This window comes from Sinocyclocheilus grahami, unplaced genomic scaffold, assembly GCF_001515645.1.
Source record: "Sinocyclocheilus grahami isolate Dianchi unplaced genomic scaffold, SAMN03320097.WGS_v1.1 scaffold934.1, whole genome shotgun sequence".
Classification (NCBI taxonomy): Eukaryota; Metazoa; Chordata; class Actinopteri; order Cypriniformes; family Cyprinidae; genus Sinocyclocheilus; species Sinocyclocheilus grahami.
Window position 1 is genome coordinate 100,709 of NW_015506113.1, and position 19,676 is coordinate 120,384.

A 19,676-nucleotide genomic window follows, 5' to 3' on the forward strand; every position below is an offset into this window, starting at 1 on the left:
ATTAATTAGTTCCCTCGATTTATTAGATCGGACGCACGATTAAAAAATGTGTTCCCTCGTTTTAAGTAAATCGTGCACTCGATATAATAATTTGTGCCCTTGTTCTAGGTAAATCGTGCACAAGTTTTAATCATTACCTCCTAACAGGAGCTGGTGCTTTATTCATCTTCAGTAGGCTATGTATTGTATCCGCCCTCTTTGTGAACAGGCTGAACTCAAATTAAAACCTAATTAAAGTGTCTCTGTCCATAACATAACATGACATAACAGCAACATGTTTATGAGAATGTGTACGCGGACAGTACAACTAATTATTATTTTGATTTACCTAGAACAAGGGCACAAATTATTATATCGAGCGCACGATTTACTTAAAACGAGAGAACGGATTATTAAATCGTGCGCACGATCTAGTAAATCGAGGGAACGAATTAATAAATCATGCGCACAATTTACTTAAAACGAGGGAACGAATTAATAAATCGTGCACACAATCTAGTAAATCGAGCTAACGAATTAATAAATTGTGCCCACGGTTTATTTATTTTTTCTTGCAAGTCATGTGTGGTGCTCCATAGTTAGGGAAGCTACTTTGAAACTACAGATTTTTTAAAGTAGTTTAAACACACTCAAGCTATAACTTTAAACAAGCAGTTAGCTACACTACTAATAAAGCAACAAAATAATAAAAATACATCAAACATACATAAATATTCAAATATACCCTTCAAAATTTGGGGTTCAGGGGTTTGTTTGTTTGTTTTTTAAAGAAATTAACACTTTTATTTAGCAAGAATGCATCAAACTGATCAGATGTGACAGCAAAGACCTTGGGATTGTTACAAAACAAAAATCTATAAGAGCTAATGAACTAGTAGTGGGAAATAGTCCCACTACTTTTAGTTAGTAACTCCGCAAAACTCAGTTTTACATCTTAATATTTGTGTGTAGATAATGTTTCCTGTTACCTGCAGAGTTTCCTTGTCAATGCTGACCACCATTTTGTTCTTCTCACACTGCACACTGAATCCTACATTCAGAGCCCCCTGCTGTTCCTCGGGACCCCCAGCCTGATAGACTCGCTCCTCAAGAGACGGGGGCAAAGGTGGGAATGACTGGCCCTGCTCCGCAGATGGCAGGAAGGGGAATGGGAACCTGTTCCGTGCAGGGGAATCCCGGGTGCTAGGCTTAGGAAGCGGGTTGGTGTTGCGGAGAATGGACAACTCTGGTGGGAACATTCCCTCATCCATGATCCTTAGATCTGGAAGTGACAGCAGTTGAGATTAAAACATCACTCTGATTGACAGCTTCTTGTTGTTAATGCAAATGCAAGGAAGTCACACACAAAGCAAACGGAGTATTTTTGTATCGTTTTCCAGTATAAAATAATATTATGAGATAAATTTACTTAAAAACCAACATATTAACAATTGTTTTTGAAGAAAATACCTTGTTTTAGGTTTTATTTTTCTATTAGCAAATTGCTTTTTTATTAAGCATTTTGCAGTTGTTTTAATACTAGCATTTTTAATGTTTTAATAATAGCAATAAAAAAATAAAATCTTATGTTACACAAGTTCACTATTGAAGTAAATTTATCTTGTTTTGAGGATGTTTAGTTTGTGTATTGAAATCATTTTTTGCAGTGTATTCAATTAGGTTTATTTATAATTAAGGTTTATTTACTAATTAAGCGTATTGTAACCATTTGAAGTTTTTACTGTTCATATCTTCAGTTACTGCTCTTGCCTTGTTCTCTGAGGCGCAATTTGAAGTGGTTGGCAACAGGGGTGTTGGTGTAGGAAGTGACGGGTTTGAATCCGTTTTCCTCTGCCCACTGGATGAGAGCCTGAGATCCTGCGGGCAGCTTCTGTTTCACCGTCTTTGACACTTGCATCAGCCTTTCTGTGCCTTCACTCAGGCTGACGGTATCTGATGTCTGAGAAAGACAGAGGGGAAGAACAAGATAACACGCATTCACTTCACATGCAGAAAAACAGAGGAAGGCATTCAGAAGTGTTCATTCTTTGCTATAGAATAGAAAAATGAATCGAGTCCTGTTCAACTTGTTCAATTAGTTTTTTCTGAGACACATTTCACAACTCTTAAACAATAAGCCAAGGTTGTTCTTGTTTTCATTAACAACATATTTTGATCTAATACCTTATCTTATGGTCCAAAATTAACACTCGCCAAGCTCCAAGTAAAGAAATGTTGGCCAGAAAAGGAATTGCAACATAACGCATGTTTTAAATCAAATTGCAAGAATGATAAGTCAACTCATACCAAACAGTTCTTACCTTTTTAGTGTAAATTTACCATCAGAACATAAGAAGATAATTCCTTTTTATGTCGAATATCCCTCACATCAAGTCACATCAAGTCACATTAAGTCACGTTAAGCTGGATGTTGTGTTTATTAATTTTTTTATTTAATATTGAAAGGGAAAAAAGACAACAACTAAAAATTCTATAAAAAAAAAAAGTTTTTAGGTTAAGGCATAGAAAACGGATAACAATAGTCAAGCTGTTAATAATTCTGCTTTCAATATTAAATAAAAAATTAATGAAAAGCAATGTATATGGACATGTGTGTCTGAGCTTATAGTTAAAAATATGCACACAAAAAATTCAATTGTCATATCAGAATCATATCATATCGATGCAAATATTAATAAAAAATATGCAAAACAGTTAGAATTTTTATTTTTTTGTAAAATCACATGACATTGGTCTTTATTGCAAAAATTTTGGACCGTCCTCATTACATATCTGTAGTTTCGACAAAGTGAGACATGCTGCTGTTGGTCTATGACCAATTTACCAGGTTCAATTTGAATGTGGTTTGAGATACAGTACGTCAGATTACATAGGAATTATATGTTAGCTTTTGTTTGTTCTCTATTGGGTGTGAAGGACAGATGGCCCTCATTCCCAGCCGTGTTTCCCACAAATGCCTGACCAGGCTGGACAACGAGCTTGAGCCAATCTGCCAACAGTAGCAGGACTTTGATTTTATGAGCCTGTGGATCATATCACATGCATAACTTACATTCTCCTATGCCCTAAAACACTGTAACTGATTCACTTGGACAGACAAGTTCAATCAAACGCATTCATGGAGACAAATGCATTTCGCTCACTCTTAGACATGCACATAAAAATTATCTAATGAACTTTATGACTCTGACTGCCAGTTCCCGAATACCATAGCATAATGTAAGAACACTGTACCCCTAATAGTTTAAATTCCGAAACTCTGTGATTTGTTAACATGTCTATTGGAATCATTGTTGAACCTAGTGAAAAATAAATACACTAAAATGTATTTGAAATATATTTATTTCATGCTAAGCATACTACAAACACATCTACATATTTATGTACTTAATAATAATACCCTGCAACTGTACAATTTAGCATACTAAACTGGTATGCTTAAAGGCTGCTAAATTGGAACAACTCATTTTGCACTTAATGCACTTTAATTGTGCGGAAGTGGTGCTGAAGTTCAACTAAATTGATTGTGCTAAAGTGGAACTATTGCAAGTATACTTTAGGTATCTTGCATTTAAAGACGATGATATTCAAAGATCATACAATCCTTATCAATAGTGACATTAAAACACATTTTAGGCTTAATATTAAGAAATGTGCATTGTGCAAAAGTAGTACTCCAAATAAAGTTTAATTATAATTTTTATATCAGTAATCTTGAGCGATATGTCAGTAAATAAATGTATTTTAAATATAATACCTTTTACTAGGGGAGTCTTGGAGCATGTCTCAACTTCTTAAACTTTAACTGCTTCCATTTTAAAATATAAACATTCTTATATATAAACTGCTGTTGTCTACTGTACTGTTTTGGTTTCTGTCTTTATATATTCAATGAGAGATCAGTGTGTAAAAGAATCACACTGTACTTGTATATAAAAGTACTTTACTCTACATTACTCTTTTCCAGCTCAGAAACACATCCATAAATTATCATATAAACACATTAAAACTCTTAAAAGTGGATTTTTTTTCTCGTAAGCAGCACATAAAAATGCACAAACATTTAATATTAAATTACACAGTGTGTGCAAGTCGCTTTCCAAGAGCAGTGCAATGACAGCTTCAGTGGTGTGAGTCTTGTGCTGCGCTATCTGAAACCAGCAGCCAGACGCTCCCATAATTCATATTCTGAAGTGCCAGGCCTACACTACAATAAAAACACACCAAAGGCTCTGGCTGAAGAAAAACTCACTACACTCCTCCTTCTGTTATTACTCCATTTCATGACAGGCCTCCAGATCACACAGTTCATTGGATGAACTTGCTATCTTTTGCTCATTCTTTTTACACAGTTTGAAGAGAAAAAATGACATATAGTTTACTTACCAACCATTACAAAAAACATTATATACACTGCTACTAAAGGTTGGGATCACAATGATTTTTTGAAAGTAAAGAAATGTTACAACCCTAAAAAAAGAAACTGTATTCAACCATATTCAACTGTGATAATAATTTATCACAATTAAAAGCTTTGACATCACAGTAATTAAATCATATTTTTAAATATGATCATATATTTAAATTTCACAATATCACTGCTTTTGGCTCTATTTTTGATCAAATAAATGTAGCCTTAGTGAAAAGAATATTCTTTTACAAACGTAAAGAAAAATCTGTATGTGATAGTAGTATTTATCTTTATTTTTGTATTTATTTATTTTTTCAACATTACAGCTGGACTTTTATAATGACGTGTCATTTTATAAAAACAACCATCCTAAAATGTTTTTCCATAAAATATCATTAAACTTTAATCAGTACATTTGTCTTTCCAGTAAAAATATCAAAACTTCCTTTAAAGTGGTCATGAACTGCCTTTTTTATTATTTTGTTCTGTGAGGTTCACTTATAACGTTGTCAAAATTCTGACATCAAAAAACATCATCATTTAGACGTAATAGGCTATTTTCTGTCTTGTTTTGTCCCCCTTTATCGGAACGCTCTGTTTGAATAGTCGTGGCGGATTGTAGACTCCTGTAGGAAGTAAACGCCCACTGCTATGATTGGCAGTGTATATTTTGACAGCCTACATCCTTCATAGATGGATGCTGCTGTGATTTTGGTTAAAAACGCGTAAATACATATCAAATGATCTGTAATAACAGACAAAGCAATAGTGACCACTTAATAAAAACAGTTACTCACACTTCTGTAGTGCGACATTACTGTTGGATCCAATATATTCGGCATGGCATGTCTCTTAGTTTCAGCCTTTCTGAAAATCCTATGTCGAATTGGGCCTTGTTTGTAAACGAATCTGCGGTGAAACGAAGTGAACAAAGGTCCGAGTTCTTACTGACGCAGTCTGGATCTTTATTAAAAATTAAGTTCAGCCATTCTTTCCTAATGTTGGGATCAGAAGGAAGGCAAAGGAAAGACTGTTTTCCACAACTTGGCACTGCACAGCATCTTGTTGTCTTTGGAGCCGTATTTATCATTTGATTTCTGCATAGACCTGCGTTTGCCTCTCTCATTATTTACCCACTACGTGTGTGAATCGGTGGGTGGTTTAATTATAATAAACAGGCAGTGATGTTGAAGCAGGTATTGATCTTCTTCTGCGGAGGCGGGGTTTAGCCACACTATTACGTCATAAAGTGGCACATTCCACAAGCTGTCGTTTTGGCAGATTGACTTCAATATAAGCTGTTTTTAGACTAACGAGAAAGTTTTGAGTTCTGAAATTTATAGGATATTTTTATAGGACAATGACCTTTTATATCAAAATATCAAGGGAATTTAGATTTCTCAGTTCATGACCCCTTTAAACATGATAAATTAGTATGTAAAGCAACAATAGAAAAAACAGTCATGAGGGATTTGCTGTCTTTGCAGGTACATTATATATTTTGCATGTAGACAATAATTTAGAAATCATACCACAATGTCCAGTTTGCCGATGACACTGTGGGATTTGATTACCCAATTCACTGACTTCTCACATTTCAGAAGCAACACAACATCACGATGTAGCAGGGCGCCACCATCCAGCGGCCTTAAATCCACAATCACATCCACCTGGAATGCACTACTCAGAGAGAGAGAGAGAGAGAGGGGGGGGGCAATGAAAGGAAGGCCATAAGAATCTTGGAAAAATTCAACTTCAGTTTTAACATGTTTTTTGTCTAGCCAACTGATTAAAAAACTGGACCTCTTCCTAGAAAACAAAGCTGGACACATGTTAAACAGACCACATAATGCAATGCTGGGATCCATCATGATGCTTGCATATCTTTAGATCTGTTTTTCATTTTTTGAGTCACTATTAGGCAATAGTGAGTGATATTGGTGGAGGCGGAGAGAGTTTTACCCAGCAGAGTTTTCCAAAATCAACAATACCCTAGTTCCTGCCTATTTCCAAATAAACTTTACAGAACCGGAGGAAACACAATGACAACCTAAAATGACAAATACAAAGCGACATGCACACACATTTACACACCCACCCATCCATGAGCGGCGCGTCCACATGCACACCATGGTATACTAAACATAGAAACACATTTATACATAGTATGAACTTCTTTTATGAGAAATGGATGTCTGGAAAGGCTCTCAGGTGTCTTTCCACAGCAGATATTTTTGTAATACAAGAGGACAAAAAGGAATGTAGTTCAACAGTCTTCTCCTCACCTGCTGGAGTTTGGTGCCTGGAGCTCAATGATGTGGACCTCCTGGTCATGATCAGGACCTGAGAGAACACACCCTGTGGATGGCTGGGGCTGGATGTAGCTTGCCAGGTAGTTCAGAGACAGGAACTTGTTATCAATCTTACAGGTCTCGGAAAAGACGGGGTCTGAAACAAATTTGAGATACGTTTAGGTTAAGGGCTAGAAATGTTGAGGACACAGGAATGTTTGATTGGCACATACTGCACAGTACACCACATTACCAACAGTTCGTCAGAGTCCTATAATCTTATATTTAGTATACCAGCACTGGAATATTTCACTGTTTGTATCACTTGGCTTGTCTGCATTTGCTGTGTACCAGAACATAGTACAAGAGCAGGAATAGAAGCGGAGTGAAGTTCGTGGGTTTTTTCATAGTGGTCAATCTATTTTCAGTGGCCACTGGTGATGTCCATATCTTAAAAGCTGGTTGGCCAAATGCTGATATCATGTCAAAATATACTGTTCAAAAAAAAAAATTTTAATGACAAAAATATACTGTGAAATATTATTACAATTTAAATTGTTTTCTATTTTATTATTAATTTTTTAATTATTTTTTAAATATATTATTATATTTAATTTGAAAATATTTAGCTCAGTGTTCAAAGTTGAAAACTGCTGTTTATTATTCAAGAAAGAAGGATTCAAGAAATTCCAAAAGAACAACATTTATTTAAAGTAGAAAATACATTTACATTTTTTTTTTTTAAATCTTTCAAGAAAAAAAAAATAATAAGTCCTTACGGCCACTTTTAATCAATTTAATGCATCCTTGCTGAATAAAAGTATTAATTTATTTCAAACAAACAAACTAATACAAAAAAAGAAAAATAATAATAATAAATTAAATAAATAAATACAAATCTTTCTGATTCAAACGTTTGGTCAAGGTCATTAATTGATTGTACATAAATGTGCTAAAATTAATAATGGTAATAATAAAAATAATAAAATAATTTTTTCAACATTTCATCAAAACGATATTCACGAAAATGGCCAAATGTTGGCAGATTAATCCCTTAAAAATACTTGTTAATAAATCAAATCACAGTACTCTGCCTGACCTGTCCTGCTGCAGAAAATGTTTAACTATTCCCTGAAAAACAAAACAAATCCTCTCTGCTCTTGAACACTGTTTTCTTTGCTCCTCCACAAAAGAGATGATGGCTCTTCTCTTTGCCCCAGAGAAACAGAAGACAGATGCTTCCTTATTTGGCCATTACACTTTTGGACAAAGCGCAAGGGTGATGAGTGTGAACTCATCATGAAAGGCTGGCATCTCTTACTCTCGGCTCTTCCTGGCTCTTTGAGGTACTGGGGGAAAGAGAGTTGCCTGTTCTCTGCAGCAAACAGATCGGAAGCATGTCCACTCTCATGCCGAGCTACAAAGGGTTGAGATAGAGTAGAAGGCCAGAACTGTCCTGAAGAGGTAAACACAGCCTTTTGAGTCGCTGCCAAACCACAAACTCAAAATTACACCGGGCCAAATGTTTTACGGAGCTGACCGAAACAGGCTCAGAGACTGGACTTTGTGTACTTTGAATGATGCAGTCATTACTTTCTTCTAGTACTTGAATCTTATGTTCTTTTACGGACTGAAAAATGAGCACTAGCAGTTTTACTAGGCAACTTGACAGCTGAGAGATGCTGAAGTCAGAAGTGTTGCTGGTTTGTTCTCAGAACTCAGCAGGGGAAACATGATGGAGCCCTGGGTGAATCACACAGCCGGATCTGTCCTTTTTTACTTTCTTCAAACAATTCCTGCGGCTCGCTGCGCTAATGGTGCGTATTTGCAAGTATCTGTTTCTACTTTCTCTCTTTCATGCCCTCAACAAGTAAACAACAAAACCTATTTGAATGTGGCAGCCATGTCTGACTCAAACATCATATCAAAGTCCAACAGTCGGTTTCAAGTTAAATCCCCCCAAACCGTTTCCTTTGAGAATAAGCCAATTTCCCCCCTACGGCTCGTGTCAATGGGCAGATGGCTAAGATTTTGCCATCTTACAGGGCTTCCTAGTACTGCAATAAATTTGGACTTTTTGTTTTTGGGCTCTATTTTCTTTTGTGCCTTTTCTATACCTTCCCTGCCAAACTTTCCCTTTGCGCATTTTTTTCCCCTCTCAGTCTACTATTCTTCCTCATCCTTCTCTTTTTAAAATGACTGTTGTGAAAGGCTTCAGGTTTGGCGAAGGGCCCATACGCACAAGCTGGCAGTCAGAGTTCTCGTCTGAAACTCTTGTAAACTCGTATGTTTACTTGGCCTTTCCATAAATTCTCCATCACTAGGTTGCTTATGAGTCTGACAGAAAAGAAGGGAGTGACACGCAAGCAAATTAGCTGATTACAAATGAGAGGCAGAGAGAAAGTCTGCCATTTAAAAAGCCCACAGATTTTGCCATGTTGTTTTTAAATGAAACTGAATGTTGCCCAGTGGAAATCAGACTGACTTGAGGTGGCTTCGTTGGGATTTGTTTTATTACCCATGGGTCTGGTTACTAAACACAGTCAATAGGCACCACTGACTGAAGTTCAAAGGCAGCTTAAAATGTGGCTTACAGTGAAACACAAATCATTTTCTTGATCAGTATTTGATTTTGAATAATCAGTTTGATTTTTAAAGCAAGATAAATATACTCATTACTTTAGAAATATTATTGTTTACCAAGTGGAAAACTGTCTTTGGCACAAAAAACATTTATTAAATAAATATTTCATATATAAAAATTTATTATTTTATATGATATTATCATTATATATAAAATTATAACTAGGGGTGCTCCGATCAGGATTTTTGAGGCCGATCACAGAAAGCAGTATCTGCCGATACGAATGCCAATACCGATCTTTTTAGAGCATTCTTTTGATCATTTATAACTATTTATAGTGATACTTCAATCAGGATTTTTAGACATTTATTCATTTGAAAATGAGGGGAATTCTCCTCTTAGGTGTCTCTTGTGAGAGGGGAAGCAGCACGGACTGTGCTTTCACACAGGAGTCCGCTACTGATCCGTAGCTGTTTACCACAAACACAACATTTATCCATTATTTTGATTTCAAATCCAAACATTGTCACTGAAAATGCTTTTTCAGCACTGTGATTCTTTTTTTACACAGTACAGTAATACAGTCTTTCACAGACATGTTTAAACACAATAAATATAAGCAACACATTATTCAATGCTTTTTACTTTTGCATTTACTTCTAGATTTATATATTAAGTTGCTCAAGCAAGTGGCAAAACATTTAAACTACTTTTCTTACATTATCACAAACTTATCATTAACAGAAATAGTCAGCCCTACTGCCTTTTCTTTTGCATTTAAATCTTTATTACAAGCAATCATGCGGTTCATAAAGAACTTTGTTTTCCTACCTCCACGAGTGCCATCTATTATTGCCTTGTTTATCTAAAAGTGCTCTTTCCCTTTAAACCTAGCAAAAAGCCATATGTGTTGACTGTGAAACAGAGGAGACTTTAATAATATGCATTTATGGTGTAATTACTACATTTTTGTGTCAATCCATCCATGTTCATATTTACTGCAAAAAATGTGCTGTTACTTTAATTCAGCGCTTGCAGCGCAGCAAACATAGACTCGGTGCGGAAACGATCTCTGCACTGCTGCATACACACCGCTCCTGGATCGCACTGCCAGACCGCAATCATGTGCAGGGTGAACGCTTTAATCTGTTAAGTTGGGCGTGGAAAATATACGCACTGCATAAGCACTGCAAACGGAGTAATGTTAACCTGGCATTATGTGTGTGCGCTGCGAGTGTGCACCAGGAGAGCGCACGAGCGCTGAATGGTTAAACACTGGCAAGAATTAAAAAGGAATGCAATTTATAAACTTTAGTGACAATGTGACACTGTCTCGATTGTGCAAGTGACCATTCCTGTGTTAAATGTGCAGCGTGCAGCTCGCTTATAGATAGACGCGATGTGTGGTGATTTGAAGCCATTTGCGTTAGAGGTCTGCGCGGGACAATTTTATCCCGCTCCCGCAAGGTTATATTCCGCACCTACCTGCTCCCGCTATATATTCACTCTTTGTTCACCCGCTATCCGCATGGAATAATTTTCTTCCCGACCCGATTCCCGATCTCGTTTACAGAATCTCACATTTAAATTTCCTCTACTGAAAGAAAGAGCGATAGGCTGACAAATAAAAGTGTAGTCTGCACAAAATTATAGCTATGATATTTTATTCGTCTTGTCAAGAGTCTTGAATTTACTGACTTTGACTTGAATTTATATAAATTATATTAAGACACAAAATTTGTTTAATATTTCATGCAACACAGTAGGAAAAAAGTGTCAGAGAAAATAAAAATGGTGTAGGCTACAAAAATGGCTATTTCTTATTTTTATTCGTCTTGTCAGGATACAATTCTTTTAACATTTACAACACAATAGCAAAAAAGTGTTGCAGAGAGAAAAAAAATAATGTAGGTTGTACAAAAATAGCTTATTAGCTATTTTTTTTTCGTCTGGTCAATATACTAAATTCGTTTGACATTTTTCTGTTAACACAGTAGGAAAAGTGTCGCAGAGAAAAATAAATAAATACGACATCTGTCATTTAAAATTATAGGCTAAGCAAAATATAAACAAAACTGAGTTGAACGTCCTTCAAGGACATGCAGGATAAATTTGCTCCATGCTTATTCTGCTCTGTCACTCATCGACAACCTGCCTGTTCTGTCTGAGGGCCGTATATTTACCACAGGCACAGCCTGCTCGAGCATCGTTATGCACACGCTGCGCAATAGACCCCGCAAATAAAAGGCGTGATGCTGAAAGCATGAGTGCAGCGTGTGCATAACAGTCCGAGTGAAGGCTGTACTGGTGGTCAATAAGAATAAAGCACAGATAAGCTGTTCTGAATGGACGTCGGGAACAGGATATTGTTAGACCTCCCGCTCCCATTTAAATTACACCAGAGTTACCAACCACTACCGCGTTTTATTCGGGAATTTGATCCCGCGGCGCAAAAAATCTGGTCGGGTCCAGCGGTTACAGTGGGAATACAGACCTCTAATTCTCTATTTTGAGAGAGAGAGTGCGCGCGCGCTGTGATTCACTCACGCTATTTGTGAAATTACGTCTCACAGAAGGTTTTCAAATTAATTTATTAAGTTATTTAATGAAGAAATGTGAACCTTCAGCATTATAATTATTTCACCCGTGCCGGACAGAGACTGAGACAGTGCCGCTGCATGTCGTGCCAAACCTTTCACAGCAGAGTCATCAGTTTGAGATCGGTTTTTTGAGATCAGCCTTTTTAGAGACCGCCGATCAAACATCCCAACGTGATTATCGGCCGATAGTGATCGGTAGCCGATCAATCGGAGCACCCCTAATTATAACAAAATAAACGAATGCATAACCCTAATGTTCTGAAAAAAGTTTATTTTTACATTTTGAATTACATTTATTTCTCTTCTTATTTATTTGTTTATTTTAAATAAATATAAGAAATTTGGTGGGATAAGAAAAAAAAACAATACAAGATAAAGTCACTGTAAAGTCGTATTATATTTAGCTTCAAGTAAATGCATTTAAGCAAGTTTATTTTTTTTAAATACCAAAATACTGATTTGAACATGTGTTATGCATTTAAAAGAATATTAATAATAATAATAATAATAATAATAATAACAATAATAAAAGAGTTTTGAGCAACAGGTACCTTAAAAAAGGAATTATAAAACATTGTGTGTGCTCAGATTTACATACCCTCTCCAACCTTGATGTAGACGTCATGGGCCATCTTGAGCTCGCTGAAAGAGGTAACTGCATGGTAGCGTTGACGGGCCCAAGTAAGCAGGTGCTCATTGCCATGAGGAAGATTTTCCACCTTCACCTCACACGACTCAGAAAAATTTCTTGCCTCAAAGTGCACTTCAGATCCCTCTGCAACCTAAGAAATCAACAAAATAAAGCTGTCAACATATTTTCTACAACAGCATTGTTAAATTCCTGATTATGATTGGTTCATTCAATAACTAAACAGGTATGTAGTAGTTCCAGGTTTAATAACCCCAGTTCAATATCACTTTGACACTGAATCTTCTGAATTAGTAATGGAAATTAAAAAAAAAATTTTTTTTAACAAACAGTTCCCCTTCAGGAACTTGAGCTGTTCAGCGTGACCACGCTCTGAATCACATGTGTAATCAGTCCAATGGATGGCCGAGACGTCACGGCCGGGGTGACGTAGCGACCAGGAAGCATAAAAGCACGTGCGGTGAAACCGGCGTCTGCTTTCTGTCATTCAGCAAGCTGTGTGTGTCAGTCTTATTCGGTGTTGTCTGTCCATTATCACGCTTTATTTTACCAATACGAGTGTAGACAAACATACAGCGAGAGCGGGCAGCATCTCAGGCTGTGTGTTCTTCCCTGCCTGTGCTACATTTCGGGTGGGGATACACACAGTTTGTGTGTTGTCTGCTTGGGAGCAAAACACGCAGAGTCAGCTCTCGAGGGAGAGCGGCGGCTGTGCTCGTGGGGTTCGCATATGGATCCGGTGGAGGGAATGTAGACGGGCGAGTCCCTATCTTCTTCCTCACCTACCAGATCCAGCGCCCGCTCTCGGGGTTCGGAAAGCTGCGGTTCTTTCCCCCCGGTGAGAGGGCTCGACGCTCCGCCTATCTTCCTCCGAGGAGGTTGATGAGGGCGTCAATGAGCTCGCCAGTTGCACAAGCATCAGTTACACAAGCATATTATGCGTAATATCATAATGAGCAGCTTTACTGTGGACACACGCATTATGTCTATACTATTATGAGCAGCATTTACTGGGGAGCGGAGCTCAAGCAGTCAGCTCTCTGAGGAGTGTGTCCGTTCTTGCGAGCTCGCGGTTCGGTCCCGGAGCGTGCCTCCTTGGGTCCTGCCCTGAGCAGGCTCTGGTTCTATCAGTCAAGTCTTCCTAGCACATGACGCGGGTCTGAGGACCGTAATTTTTAGAGAAGATTCAGCAATGAGGGTCCTGATGCTATGGCTCAGGACCTCGGAGAGCAGGCCCCTCTGGGGAAGAGCGGTGCACACCGCACCACACGGTGCACGTCTCTCCTCAGTGCCCTCAGGAGATCAGTCTGCCAACCCTGCCGGTGTTCCAGGGCGCAGCGGTCTCCGGCTAGCGCTTCTCTCAGTTACTGCCCGGAAACGTAGCGATGCTAAGAGGCTTGCTACCTCCACAGAGGTCTCTAGAGCAGCTAGTAGGGCCGTCCCCTGCCGGTTTGCCGCTTCGGGGCACCGAGCTAGCTGCTCTGATTACACTAGAGATCAGTCTCAAGAGACTGATTCCCTTAGTAGACTAACGTGTCTCGGTGGGTCCTGCACACTGTAGAGTGAAGCTATAGAATCCAGTTCATCCCCACTATGGTGGGTGCCGAGCAGGCTCTGGTCATGGAACAGTAGTAGTTACTCTTTTGAGGAAGGAGGCCATCGAGGTGGTCCCTCCTCATGTAGTAGAGTCCGGGTTCTACAGTCGGTACTTCACCGTTCCGAGGAAGGATGGAGGGTGGCGTCCTATTTTAGATCTGCGTCATTTGAACCGCTCAGTCAGGCAACTGAAGTTCAGCACTCTCGCACTCAAACAAGTCGGGTCTCAGATCAAGTCCGAGGACTGGTTTGGCACGATCGATCTAAAAGATGCACATGTCTCCATCCTTTCTCATCACAGGAAGTTCCTGAGGTTTGCTTTTGGGGGCAAAAGCTTACCAACACAGAGTTCTTCCTTTGGCCTTGCACTCTCACCCCACACTTTCACGACTCAACCACATCAACGATTGGTTGATATTAGCTCAAGCAGAGTGGATGGCAGTTCGACATCGAGATGTCGTTCTCGCTCACACGAAAGAGCTGGGGTTAAGACTCTCCCCGAGGGGAAATCCGCTTTGCATGCCCAAGGTCACGCGGCGGTGCCTGTGTGCCTTAGACATGTGAAGGAAACCTTGGTTCTTATCTCAGGGCCTGGTGCTGGGAGCTCCTGGTCGCCACATATGCTAGCGACGGATGCATCTTTCACCGGTTGGTAGTGGTAATGAGTGGCCGCTCGGCCCGCGGCCTGTGGCGTGGCCGCCATCTCACGTGGCGCATAAGTTGACTGGAGATGCTGGCCATGTTTCTAGCTTTGAAACACTTCCTCCCAGGTCTAAGAGATCGCTATGTGTTGGTGCAACACAGCAGTGGTCTTTTATTTATGTGGGGGCAGACATCCTGCCGAGGCAGGGGCAGAGGCCCGGGGAATTGTTTGCGTCTCAGATGATATAGCACGGTCCCCTCTGGTTCTTTCTCGGACTCATCCAGCTCCACTGGGGCTGGATGCCATGGTACAGACGTGGCCGAGGCTTTGTCTGTACACCTTTCCCCCGATTGTTCTGCTCCCGGGAGTTCTGGAGAGAGTGCACTGGAACCGAGGTCTCAACCGAGGTTGTTGAGACCATCCTCCATCCAGAACTCCCTCTATGAGGAAACTGTACTTCTTGGTGTGGAGACAGCCAGCTCGACCCAGCTAACTGCCCGTTTGGTACAGTTCTGGAGTTCCTGCAGAACTGTTTATTCGCAGGGTTGACCCACTCCACCCTAGAGGTCTTTGTGGCGGCCATTGCGGCCTACCACGCCCATCTCGGTAGCCATTCAGTGGGAAGACACCCTCTTCTTACACGTTTCCTCCGTGGTTCGCTGAGGCCGAGGCCTCTGACCAGAGAAGCTTATGCTAAGTGGTGGATCCGGATGCTATTCCATAGCCTTGAGCCCTCTAATCTCCCCTCTCCTTCGGGGTCAAGGCTCACTCCTCCAGAAGTTGGCCTTCGGGACGGCGGGCCCCGCCTGGATTTGCAAGTCTGGTGGTGTGGGCATTCTCGTTCCCATAGCGTTTCAACGCAGCTCGAGTTCTGTCTCCAGGTTATGCATGTAACCATGGTTCCCCGAAGGGAACGAGACGCTGCATCTCAGGGCCATACTTCCGGCATCCCTGCCAGCATTTGCTTCACTTCTAGAAGCTGATGCCGGTTTCACCGCACGTGCTTTTATGCTTCTTGGTCGCTACGTCACCCTGCCCGTGACTTCTCGCTCATCGATTGGACTGATTACACATGTGATTCAGAGCGTGGTCATGCTGGAGGTGTTCCCGTAGCGTTTCGACGCAGCGTCTCGTTCCTTTTGGGGAACCATGATTACATGCGTAACCTGGAGACGGTTTTTGCTATCTGAACCACCCCAATGTTCAATACAAACTCCCTTTGTTAACTTGTGGAGTGTTTTTTCCCTTTGACATTTCATGAGACAAAGATCTCACTGTTGATGTAGGCAGGCCCATAAAACTCAAAACTGTATTGATATGCACATCCCATTTTACAACGAGAAAGTCTTAAGTAATAAAATTTAAGGGCAAAACTACAGACTTTGAGAGGAAAGGAAAAAGAGTGTCACACCAGGCCTTTCCAAAATGAAACCTTCCAAGTAATCTTTGCCAAAACACATCTTTAACACTCTGCCCTGATGGTTTTTTGAAACCCTCTTTGAATGTGTGCTCCATATTTTCACACATGGTCCTCTTACACAATAAGGTGTCTGCTTTCCACTGTTTATATAACACACTGCTGTGCATTAGAGACGGGCAGGAGGTGCTTAGGATGGACAGCACACGGCTGAGATTAGCCTTATAGACAACATATGTACACACTTTCACACATGCAAAAGCAATGCAGACCATCAAAGTCAGGGGTCAAATACTTCATGTCAAGCAGTATGCAGCATTTAGACCCTGCAAATGTGCACAGAACACTACAGTTGCCAAAATATGCAGTATGCACATAGATACCACTGCATAAAACACTGTATCGCACAATGCACTCTTTCATTTCCAGTTTCCTTTTTTTTTTTAAATAATCATTAAATTTTATTCATTAGTGTATAGTACACAGTTTACAGTATGCTGGTATTACATTCCAAATATGAGCTTAATGTTTAGTAGACAGTGATTGTTTACATGCGGGCATTTTGTGAATAAATGAAATCTGATTGCAGATTGCAAACATACTCTTTATATGTACAGATGTGGATCACATGTATTCCTAAAACAATTTTTGTGAATGCGAAGTGCAGTATTTATGATGGAGCTGACAAAAAAAGTTAGTCACAAGAAAAACAAGAATAACCTTTGAAGAGTGTGAAGTCTCAAAATTCTCTTTCCCTCCAAAAACTAGACATGGAAAAGCATTTGTAGCAAAGATTGGTGGGAGAGAGATGTCCTGCTTTAATTGACAGTTTGAGAAATATAGGATAAAATGGAATTCCTTTTTTTTTTGTGGTATGTGACTTTATTAAAGAAAATGCGGCCCCTGCAGAAAATGCAATAATATGTGTTGCTCTATATAAATATATAAATTGAATTTTGAAATTTATAAAAACACTGCACTATGTATGTACGCCAGGTGAAAACAGTTTAACTTTAAGGTTTACATGCAAATTATTCTACAGCGTAACAGATAGTTTAAAATATTCACCTTCCAAATATGCATCTTCCAATGCATTACATTAAAATGTTTCATTTCAGATAGAGATCAGTTTACTCAACTGTGTTTACATTTTAGTACTTTTCGTTGCATTTGAGCTATCATTTTGATTATAAAAAGATTATTATTCTACATGTAAACATAGTTAGACAGAGATAAAGTGACAGTAGTGTCAATGTAGTAGTGGACAGGAAGAATAACACAGTATGTACACTTCACAGCTGTCATAGCAACTCACGAGTGAGGAGTCCTGTCAGCATAAGCACTGCTGTGTACTTCTGCCAGCTAACCTTTCATCCAGGATAATCTAAATATGTGTTATGTTTTTGATTTCCTTCAAATAGTATGTTTAAAGAATGAGATGCAAATTATAGCAATTAGCAAGCTTAAATGTGAGCAAAAGATCAAAGCAGGTAAAGAGGTAAGAGGTAGGTAAGAAAGAGTAAATATGAGCGATAAGAAAATGTGTGTGTTTAAGTTTTATTTAATAGTTGTGTGTATGCTCTTGTAAACGTATGAAGCATTGCGTTGTGAGTTTCTCTGCATGTCGACTTGCTTGACACGGGCGGGCTTTGCTCCGAAAGTCCTCCCTTTTGGCTCCAAATGGACCTTGGGTCCACATGCTCCATTTCAGAGAGATAAACATTCGCATATGTTGAAAAACTTGCCGTACAGCTCCACACAGCCAAGCACACGGTCTAGACAGCCCAGACTCATTACATTTCCATGCTTGTGATTTTTTCCACTCATTTCTATCTCTCTCTCTCATTCTCCCAAATGTGTTCTTTCTGTGCTGGCAAACCCAATTAAACCATTATATCACACCACAGCTTTGATGGACCCCATACGAGCTGCGCAGAGAGCCAGACAGCCAATCTGAACTACAGCCAGGGTCCTGCGTACTGTTGTGCGGTGACAGACAGAAGAGGTGTAGGAAGGGAGAGGGAGAGATAAAGAGAGGTATATGACATGCTGAAGGAGCTGAGATCTGTCCCGGTGCACGACCCAGTACCAGGATGAACATCTGCTCAACCTCTGGACGGCTCTCCAGGCAAACACCCAATCCTTGCCAGCAGTGATAAATTTCAAAAAGAAAAAGAAAAAAGCATGAGAAAGGCATGGAGGCCGTCGAAGAATTCAGGACTCGGTTGAAGATTATTTTTAGGGTTCCTCTGTACTGTAGACAGTGTGTAGAACTGTGCAGTTTTCCTTTTAAAGGAATATTTATGGTTTAATATATTAAGTTCGATCAATAGCATTTGTGGCCTAATGTTGATTATAATAATATTAAAAAAAACATTTTATAAATACATTTTTTAAATAAAATTAATATATTTTAAAATGTAATTTATTCATGTGATGGCAAAGTTGAATTTTCATGCTGATTTGGCTCTCAAGAAACATTTATTATTGCCACCACTGAAAACAGTTGTGCTGCTTAATTTTTTTGTTTGTTTGTGGAAACTGTGGATTTTTCAAGATTGAGAGGAGAGGAGAGGAGAGGGGTTGGGGTTTCTGCTGGCAAGCCCAACTGAACACAGAGGAGTTTATCGATTTAATTGCAGGAATAGGGCTGTAATTAGTCTTGAGGAATTAGAAGGAAAAGTCTAAAACTAAATTAGCTCCAGGCTTTGGGAAGAGTTTCAAACCTCAAGAATTCCAAAAGGGAATATGAAAGCAATAAACCCAGTCTGGAGTTCAGCCAGACCCCCAACCCCCAACCCCAAACCATCTTCATCCCTTCCAAACCCATCAAACTCAATGCCAGCATACAGATGGACAGACATGTTTTTAAAAGATTATGGCATTTAATACAACACAAGTCCAACTCTTAGTACGGAAATCAAAAGTACAAGTTATATGATTGCCATCAAAGCTTTAATTTGGGGGTTGATTAGTTTAAATACTGTACCTGAGAAGGACGCACAATGTACATTAAAAAATATCTGTACTAACAATGACTTCAGAGCGAGAGGTAAGACACGGGTAACTGTGAGTTTATTTACATAGACTTCTGCAAAGAAAAAAAAACACAAAGCAATTAAAAGGCGGGTTTATTTTCAACAGTGTGTCTTGTGAGTGATGTGGTAAGTGTCAGTAAAGTGAGATAAGCGTGTGCTGAAACCTGCAGCTCACCTTTATTGAGCATAATTAGTGGTGTGTGTTAACAGCAGAATCTCTCAGAGGGAGGCAGTTACCTCAGGCTGTAAACCCTCATCACAATCCCAAAAGTCAGGTATTATTTCTGTATCTTTATGAAACAGGATCCAGGGTAAATAAGAAAAAAAACAGAATTTACTTTACTTTACTTTTAGTCATTTAGCAGACGCTTTTATCCAAAGCGACTTACAAATAAGAAAAAGTAATTAAAACTGAAAGCTAAAACTCTATAAATACTATATATATAT

The 19,676-nt window shown here is 39.2% G+C and overlaps 1 protein-coding gene across 1 annotated transcript in view; it reads right to left on the minus strand.

Annotated features, from left to right (window-relative positions):
* LOC107564431 (transforming growth factor beta receptor type 3-like) overlaps positions 1 to 19,676 on the minus strand; it is a 137,102-nt gene that overhangs the window by 24,194 nt on the left and 93,232 nt on the right. The window contains exons 5-9 of the mRNA XM_016249523.1: positions 12,485 to 12,668; positions 6,697 to 6,859; positions 5,944 to 6,091; positions 1,750 to 1,939; positions 969 to 1,261 (exon numbers count right to left, since the gene is read on the minus strand). Coding sequence (XP_016105009.1) covers positions 969 to 1,261; positions 1,750 to 1,939; positions 5,944 to 6,091; positions 6,697 to 6,859; positions 12,485 to 12,668 — 978 coding nt within the window. The remainder of the gene's footprint in view (positions 1 to 968; positions 1,262 to 1,749; positions 1,940 to 5,943; positions 6,092 to 6,696; positions 6,860 to 12,484; positions 12,669 to 19,676) is intronic.